General features: G+C 42.5%; 1 protein-coding gene across 2 annotated transcripts; it reads right to left on the reverse strand.

Annotated features, from left to right (window-relative positions):
• Positions 1–1,660: 1,660 nt before the first annotated feature.
• Positions 1,661–6,026, reverse strand: LOC100702340 (neurogenic differentiation factor 4). Of its 2 annotated transcripts, none has more exons than XM_005469503.4 (2): positions 5,470–6,026; positions 1,661–3,440 (listed from the first exon to the last, which is right to left on the reverse strand). In XM_005469503.4, exon 2 carries the CDS (start codon positions 3,432–3,434, stop codon positions 2,445–2,447), a length of 990 nt encoding a protein of 329 aa, XP_005469560.1. In that variant the 5' UTR covers positions 3,435–3,440; positions 5,470–6,026; the 3' UTR covers positions 1,661–2,444. The 2 variants fall into 2 exon arrangements, with proteins under 2 accessions (XP_005469560.1, XP_005469561.1); XM_005469504.3 differs by having other exon boundaries at positions 5,425–5,481.
• Positions 6,027–9,476: the final 3,450 nt, after the last annotated feature.

Raw genomic sequence — 9,476 nt, forward strand, 5'->3', positions numbered from 1 at the left:
CGAACACATATTCTTTAGGTAATTTGGTACTTATATTCAGGCAGCAGGAAGCTGCTGTCCCATATGATGCTAGAGTGACACAAATATATACACTTATTGTTCTTATTTTAAGGCTTTATTGTCTGTGGTTTCCTTAATATCTCCTGAAACATACTATGCAAAGATAACAATTGTGGGAAAGAACTTCAAAACACATTAGCCAAGAATTATGGATCAATTAAACTCTTGATATATTAAAAACTTTATTGCTTTCATAAATATGACTGAAGCCCTTTTCTATTCCCTTAACTACTAAGACTTGATGGCGCTTGATTTAAACTGTGCTTGAATTGTTGCATTTGTCTCATTTTTTCATATAAATCTTGTCAAGCCGCAAGTTTCCTTTGGGAAAATTTACATAATTGGGAAATTATTCAAAACATTACATGTAAATGAGGCACTGTGAACATTTTCTGTATTTATTCAAGAAAAGGCATCGTTGATATTAAATGTCAGAAGGGTCGAAGGTCAAAAGGTTAAGGGTGAATGCAGTCCTTTCTTTCTCCTGTGTGCAGAAGTGTCTTTTTCAAATGACAAAACTTTTTTTTCCTTTTTTTTTTTCAAGGCGCTGGTCGATCAGCCGTCCATCATTTATCATGTAGGAAGACTCTGCATGTTAATTGTCTGGGGATAGTCTGTGTCTCCAACAAGCAGAGAGATGTCCTGCTATTTGTTATTCATCCTGCCCCCTCAAAGTTAGTCCCTTGTTTTCCTGGTTAGAAGTGCAAATGCATTACAAATACACACACAGGCTTATACTAATCCTCGTGAAAACAAAGCGATATATTTTTTCCCAGTGCAGGTCATGCGTGGGATGTTCATCAGCGTGTTTATCGGGATTAGGAGCATTTCAGCCATAATATAACCTCTAACGTCATACTTAACGCTCGCTGCTCTGAATGAAAAGATGAAGGCAGGGCAGAAACACACAGAAAGATGACCGGCAGCGTGATGATGCAACCGGTGACCAGTGTTCCTTCAGTGACCATTCCCACCACTGACCCATGACCTCTTGACCCCTCTCCCTGACCTCTCAGTGGGTGGCCCTTAAAGTGACCAGCAAGGACTATAAAGCATCATAAGTGGCTGCTCTCAGATCAGATCTCTCTTGTTTTTGCTTTTATCTTCATCATTTTCTCACTCTGGCTGTTCATTTCCAGGCGTTTCAAATTTGATTCAGGCATTTCAAATGTTTTTTGAATGTTTGTGTGTGAACATGAAAGGTCAATAATATAAGAACTGTAAGGAAATGTATTTATTACATGTGTATAATACAAGTGTTAAGTTGCGGCCTGGGTGGATGTCAGGGCAGGATTATGCCAACGCAATGTCAGAGAAGTAGAAAGCCTAAGCAGGCGGGCAGCCATGTTAATCATAAATCTTTATCTTGCAATCCTGCCTCGCACATTCGGCCTTCATTAAAAGACGGCACCGGGGATTAGTGCCGCTAAACCACAGAGATCTGGAGAGAAAAATGAGAAACAAAGTAGCAAGTAAACAAGGCGTGTTAATGTTGGTAGTGTTTAAACGATGGATTTTGATGAGTATATATGCCTAAAAATAAAACATTTCATCAAATAGTAAATTAAACAAAGAAAAAACAGACTTAATTGAACTTTCAGTATTTTATTAACATCAATTGTCCCAATAGAAACAAGACTGAAAAGAAAAACAGTCATATGTTGCAGTTTCTTTACAATTTTAACCTGAGAATTACAATTTTTGCTTCTCCGCGATCCCCTTTGCAAACCTCCACATTACAGAAAATTTAAAAATAAAGACAAACAAACAAATATCTCTCTCTTTTGTCATTACCCACGGAAGATCAGCTAGATCCCCACAAACGAATGGTTTCAAATGTGAAACTTGAATATAATGGAACAAAAAAACTGGACACAAAACAAGGATGAGAGATTAGATGGATGAGTCTAAGTGACAAAGAAAAGCTTGGACTGCAAATATGTACAAATAAAAACAAAAACACACACATCAGAAACAAATCAATTTACACCGTCTTAAATTAATGAATAAATTAAAAATAGTTTATGTGGAATAATATCTGGTGTTACCAAAGCTTAATTAGAAGTGCTTATTTTACAGTACCCGGGCAGCTGGACAGTAGCAACCTGCTATGTCCTTACATCATTTGGTAAATGAGTTTTGAAAAACGATTTATTGGTATAAGTCAAGTATTTTCTAATACTAGCAATGCTGAGAAGTGCTAATCTACTGTGCAAATGTTCCACAAGTGTTAAAAAACAAACTACTCTACAGTGCTTGACTACCAGTCTGTCTACTGAGAGAGAGCCACCTTCTTTAAATCAGCCTGAGTGTTTGTGAAGGACAGGACTCCATCCTTCAAGTCGTACTGAAGGCTGATGTGGAACCGACTCTCCCGATCCTTCTTAGTCTCTGTAGACAGATGTAATCTGTCGGGGGGGCATGTGCGGTGGATGATAGGAGTCATATGGCCCCTCTAAGTGTACATCATATCCGGTCTGTGTATGATACAGCACCTGCTCCACAGGGGTGGGAGAGTAGTGGTGGGAAGGTGGGTAGTGAGGTGAAGGTTCCTGTTTGGGCACCAGGTTGCTGCTGATGCTGAGAGGTGGTGTAGGCGGGCCGTCATATGGAGGGGTTCCCACGCCACCAGCGTTGTACTCATTTGGTGAGTGATTCTCATAGGGTCTTCCCTTCATCGCCCTCAAGTGAAGCAGGTGAGCTGAGTCAAATGTGCCATATGGGGGACTTGGCAGTCCTGGAGAGGAGTAGCTCACCATGCCACCAAGAGTAGGTGGTGGCCGACCTCCATGTCTGTCTTCAGGCCTCATCCCAGGACCCGGAGCTGGTCCCATCTGTAAGCAGCCGGCAACCAGGTTGGTCGTGGGCTGTGACAGTCCCTTACACAGCGTTTCCATGAAAGCCCTGCTTTCTGTGGACAGGCCCCCCTCCAGAGCCTCAGACAGAGCACAGATGTAGTTGCGGGCCAGCCGTAATGTCTCGATCTTGGACAGCTTCTGTGTTTTGGAGTGACAGGGCATGATGCTGCGCAGGTTTTCAAGTGCATCATTTAGGCCGTGCATACGCGAGCGCTCCCTGGCATTCGCTTTTATTCGCCTTGCACGGAAACGCTCCTGCCGGGCCTTGGTCATCCTCTTTCTCTTAGGCCCTCGTCGTTTTGATTCATCCTCTGGTCCTTCCTCTCCGTCCTCCTCATCTTCCTCTGCATCCTCACTCCCCATCTCTCTGGCCTGTTGGATCACGTCACCTGTTCTGTAGTTGTGCGATGGAGCCGATGGATCCCCATCAGGTGAGCTCATGTCTCCGTCCATCCACTGCAGAGGGCTGACGACCTCCTCACCCTCCCCTTGTCTAACATATGGCTTTATCATCATAGCAATCTGCCAAAAAATGGAGAATAGAGGACATCTTTGTCACACACATTCTGTAATAATAACAGACAGTATTGTTTATTAGACCTTGGTCTCAGATTCATCATTGTCAAATTCTTTGTTGTTGGTTTCCAGCTTCTTCTTTTATATAAAGCAGTGCATTCAACACGAGTACTGTAATACAGTGACTGTACTTACACGAGGATTTGTTTTGTAATTCTATGAATGTTATCTGTTTATCCTAAAAATATGATAATACAAAATGTTGTTTTTCTTTTCCTAAATTCATGTGCTGTTGAAAGTATTGCATTAAACTGGAATGTATACTTTAGGTTATTGGTCAATGAGGTCATCCTATATAAGTATTACCTTAATTCTGAATAATTTATAATGCACTGAAATATATTTATTTCTGTAATATTTTGATCAGAGCCTTTTCACATGTGAATTTGCTCCTTTTAACTTTTTATTTATTTATTTATTTTACCACCAATAAAGAGGAATACTTAGCAGCTTTTGTTTGGACTGAACTTGGTGACCTGTCTCAGATTATAAGTGTTCCAGTGGAGTAAGCAGCTCTTCATAAATCAGCAGGTGATCAGCAGTTTATCTTTCCTGGCTTCATAATAAAGGTGTGTTACCCATAATTAGCAGCCCCACCTCCTACAAATGCTCAACAGCATTCTCGTTTGTTTTTCAAGGAACATGTAATCTCTTCTGGATCATGGTTTTAATGCATCATAAAATAATTTTGTAATGACATTGCCACTAATGTTACTATTTTCTGACTGTTGTTTTAATCATGTATGACTACAAAATGTAGTAGGTGGTTAATACTGTTCAAGGATATTTTAGTATCATCTCCTAAACCTCACCAACGGAAGTGGAAATAAAAAATCAAAAGTTTACAAATTAAATGAAAGAAATTAAGCAAGTATAAAAATCTAGTGTCTTTCTGTCCCTGTTTGCTTCTCTTTGCTGTAAGATCTTTTGATTAGCGAAAAAATACTTTTCCTGTTCTTTTTCCCCTTACAGCCATTTTCTCTGTTTTGCCCTCCTGCAGGAAGTTTTATTTTAGAACAAATAAAAAAAGTGGTATTTTATATAGGCTGTAGGTTTCAGCATTTTAAGATTCTTCATCTAGAAACATAACTAAACTTACTTCCCAGAAAAATTATACGACTCACTGTATCTATTTTGTGTTTGAGGCCTTCTTTCCGAAGTCCGATCAGATGTTAAGGTTAGGGAAGGTTAAGGGGTGAATTAAGGGGTCTGATGGCCGTTGTAACCTGGGGTTAGTGAATGCAAGTCTTAAGTCACAAGGAATAAACATCAATAACCATTAAAACCATTATTTTTGCACAAATAACTCCTCAAACGGGCCGACGGTTTCAGCACCGGACAGTTCCTGATGCGCGTTCCTCAGCCTCATGTACTTCTGATTGGTCAAAACATTATACAGCAGCAGAGCGAGGTGATGGCTTTTAATGCCTTTATAGCTACATAAATTTTCCCCCTATATGTATTATCTGCTTTACCCGTCTTCTCCCCTTCTCTTGTTCTTTGGGTAATCCCGGTCAACTTGTGAACTGGTAATGCCCCAGCAAGTCACCGACAGGACTTTAATCTGGGCCATCACAGGATTTACTCCGTGGATGAAGCAACGACCATGGGATTAAATGAAAGATCGACATCCCGCAGATCAGTAGCCTGACAGAGGGCTCAGTCTGAATTCAAATAGACATTTTCAAAAGCAGAAATATTAATGTCTCCCCACAAATTGCGTGCCTAAGCAGCTATTGCTGAAGTACATTAAGATAAGCCTTTTGTACTTTTTTCATTAGATATATTAATTTCTTGTTGACTTTACGTGCAGTTGCTTTAGTTCAAAATAAAATCCCTATGCCAAAAAATCGGGTTCTCTAAACTGAAAACAAGTTGCCTGTAAGATGTAAATTACGTGTAAACAGTGTGTCCACACTGACTCACTCACATGTGAGACCTGCAGAGTCTCTCTCGGCTGCGCTATGAAACATACCAGTGCTGATGTGTCCGCCTCAGGAAGTCTGTCAGATGATATTTGTCCTTTCTCCACGGATCACAGCTCGGTCACACCGTCCATCAAGCAGCGCTGAAGTTCCGTGGCGTCTCCTTGTGCGGAGCTGTTCAGCCTCTCAGTGCGGGTCACTCTGCGGGGGCTCCGGGTTTTAACCTCAACGTTAAAGCTCCTCCTCCTCCCACTCCCATCCAATTCCTGTTGACGCGCTTCAGCTCGCGCGTGGCCGGCCCGTGGCTGTAGCCCCTGGAGCTCAAAGACTTGCGCGCACGCGAGCGCGCGTGTGAGAGATGTGCATAAGCTCACTGAAATAGTCGAGACAAACAGGGGAGGCCCGGGCCTTTGTTGGGGCGCGAGGGCGGCCGCCAAATCCGCAGCATGATGTCAGTGAACGGAGGGGAGACGCGCTCGGTCGCGTGAGCCTAACTGTATGTGACAGCTCGGAGTTGCGTGTGAGCAGGTGTTTGAGCCATTCCCCTCGTCCAGCATCGGCCCTTTGCGCTGTGGAGATGAGGCTGTTAAACAAGTTCACCTCAACTGAGAGGCGCTCTGACCAGAAGGGGTAAGTTTGGTCTCCTGAGGTGTGCGCTTAAATGAGCAATGTGACTTCGAGACTCGCTCCAGCCCCCCTCGTCCTCTCTGCGGGACATAGGTGTCTGAATATTGAGGCTTAGCACCATAACCCACATTCACTGACAATGAATGAATGTCTCCGCTTATCAGAATTATTCAATAGCTGTAAGTTAACCTTGAATTTGAAAAGTCCAGTAATTTTTTTATTGTATTGAACTTTTATGTCAGTAGTTTGAGCAAATTGCAACACAGTTTTCACTCTGATTTGCTCAAAAAACAAAAAAACTATATGAATGCCAGCTCTATTCACTGTTGACCGCAGAACCTGCTGTAGGAGCGCTTCAGCCACATCACTCTGTTAAGTGATGAGGACCATGAAACGTGGCTGAAAGTCTTAAAGACAAGGAAATATGAAGACTTTGTACCCAGTACTTTTTATTTGTTTGAATAACCGGCTGTTATAAAATATTTACTTGTATAAAAAGTACACTAATGATTAGATTAATAATGATTTTACAGATTACATTAACTTTTCAGCTGACTAAGAATCACAACTAAAACACTTGTGACTGTACATTTTACATTTTATTCGACTAATATACAGGTAACATCAAGTAGGTGGCAAATTTCACACAATGATTTAAAGTCAGATTATTTCAAGGAAAGAAAGTGTTAGCAATCCAGATGTAAATAGGCGCGTGCTCATAACCATCCAAAGTTCTCCAAAAAGTGGGGATGACAAATTGTCTTGCTGATTGTTGTCATTTTTTAAACTGGAGAAAAGAGAGAGCGTGAGATTGGGAATGCTATGCAAAAACAGCACCACATGCTCTAACAGGGGACCTTAACATAGTTTACAGGGTAATCTGCAATTCCAAACTATGTGCTTTCACTTTATATTCATTCCCAAGTCGACCACCTTGCCCCATGCTCCTCCCCCTGCGTCTTTTCCTGTCCTATTCCACACCTGCAGCCTGAGATGGGAATAGCAGAGCTGGGTCTCTTACATCCCCAGAGTGGAACCGGCAGGGGAATATGATAGCTGAGGCCTCGTGTCCCCGTTGCATATGCTTGTAAAACATTTTGTAACAACCTAGTAGAATAAATTTTATTCATTATTCTTCTTAGAGCTTTGATCCGAACTTGAAAAACCTCTCTCTTAGCCTGTTAATAATTCTATTTAAATGCGACCTACTTGCAGTTTTTATTCAATCTTTATGTTTGACAAGTGGTGCTCGTATGTATGCCATGATGTCCCCTGATCCCTATGTGCTGGCCACACATGATGAAGTCCTGCTGCAGATGGTCTTTGCTTGAACATATCTCATATTTTAACAGTCTGTGGCTCAGATGCTCATCTATTCTCCACTGGCTGCTCAGCCCACTCAGCATGTTCGCATGCTCAGAGGACTCCTCACCTTCTCTAGGTATGAGACGGGAATTTGTTATAATAAAAAAAAAGAAGGACAGATAAAACTTCACTTCAGTACACACACAAACATGACCTTCCTCTGAATCCCCAGTGTTTCTGTGTGTGACAGTGGGGAAAGTGGGTTTTGTCCATCTGTCATACTGGAATTCCTTAGAGAGATGCCAGCGCCACAGCATGAAGACAGTGTGTGTTTGTGTGTGTTTGTGTTTGTGTGTGTTCTCATGTTTGGGGATGAGGATAGAGCCCATGTGTAGCATTCAAAAAGTTTTTTTTCTCTATATGAGCAGTAGCCTCGCATGTAATTTGATATGGCCGTAGGTTGTATCGGTGCACTGAGATTGTATCTCTCACTTTGCACATGTCAGTATCCATTTCAACATCTATACCACCGGTAACAGCAATAACAATACGGTCTTCAAATTGTTTGGAAAGCGTACAAAACAACGCCAGAGAATGAATGTTGCTCTGTATTTCATGGTCCCCCATCAACTTTAGAAATGGCCAGTCTTCTAAGCCAAACTTGAACCTCCCTCCAGCCCAGTATCGACCCTGGGGAGACAGGGGTGATGGTGACCATGTGTCTTTCTACTAACCATCTCACTGATGGACCCCACCACTGGGTAAAATAGACGCCCCTCCCCTCCTCCTCCTCCTCCTCCTCCTTCTCTCCCTGTGGCTGAACCCTAAACCCCCTTAACCCTTTCCTAAACCCCTGCTGGCCCCCTGTTGAGCGTGCTCATTGGCTGACCGCCTTCAGGCGTCCCTTTTCCACAGGCCCATTGTCTGGCCCCCATAAGCAGCTTTGTTTCTGCGTGTGCAGCTGGGCTAGCCCGCTCAGCCATTAGCCGCAACACGCGAAAGAGAGAGCGGGATAATATAATTACAAAACAAAAGTCAGGTGGCTCACGAGATCTGCCAGGAGAAGCCCATTTGAGGGAGATGCGAGGACACGCTGGCGGGTGGCCAGCTATAATTTGATTATGAAGTTGTGTGAGTGACAAAAGAAACAATTGAATCTTTTTTTTTCTCCCCCTTTTATTTGCCCCACTGTGATTTAATTTGATTCCACTGGGGCTTAAAAAAGAGGGCAGAGTGAAAAGAGAGGAGATTTACTCTTCTAATTTCCAGAGCCACCAGCAAAGAAAATGTAATATGGTCTGACAAAATAGCAAGAGAAATTCTTCCCTGGGCGAACTTTATTGTCATGTTGCTGCAGCACTTTGACTGCATGTGAGGCCTAAATCAGATGAATTGCTGAAGGCTGAGTTTTCCTGCAGACTGACTGGTCTTGTGCTCTTGTTTTGCATGAATGCACACAGACTGGTGGACAATGGGATCAGTGGCAGATCCACCTCCTGTAATACTTTCTTTAAACAGGGCAGCAAGTGTGTCCCCCTGTTCTGTCGGCAGACCAGAATTTATCCTGTTAGTCACCCTAGATGAGTGAAAGAGTAAAATCAACCCCCATACCAGCTGGACACACACATACACATCCATTTATAAAGGCAGAAACGCACGCACACTCGCAGACACGTACACACACACACATTCTTAACCCCACGCACTGGGGAGTTATACACACAGGCAGCTTTATGGACAGCTGATAAGAACAGGTTTAGCTGGTGGTTACTGTTCAGAGCAGGTCAAGCAGAACAAGATCTGTTAATGTCTCTTTGTTTCTATAGTTCATACTGCAAAAGACTGCATTTTGTTTTCGTTTTTTTTGTTTTGCTCTTACATAAGACAATAAGCAATTGTGTCAAGTGTGCACACGCTCTTATGACTGAAAGGTTAGTGTCAGCGTTGTGCCCGTTCACGGTGTGTAAACGCCCATTTTTTGCCCCATTAGGCACAGCTTGATCGTGCCCCTGGGAGATCGCCACATTCTCATGCTCCGAGAGACTTCTCTGAAAGGTTTCACTGCAGATTAATTGCTGGTTTACCATTTTGTTTATGCAACTAGATAGTCAGAAAGAAACCATCA

This window comes from Oreochromis niloticus, linkage group LG5 (assembly GCF_001858045.2).
Source record: "Oreochromis niloticus isolate F11D_XX linkage group LG5, O_niloticus_UMD_NMBU, whole genome shotgun sequence".
Lineage (NCBI taxonomy): Eukaryota > Metazoa > Chordata > Actinopteri > Cichliformes > Cichlidae > Oreochromis > Oreochromis niloticus.

Excerpts from the sequence above, each read along its gene's own strand:
- LOC100702340 (XM_005469503.4), bottom strand. The coding sequence starts at position 3,434 with ATGATGATAAAGCCATATGTTAGACAAGGGGAGGGTGAGGAGGTCGTC.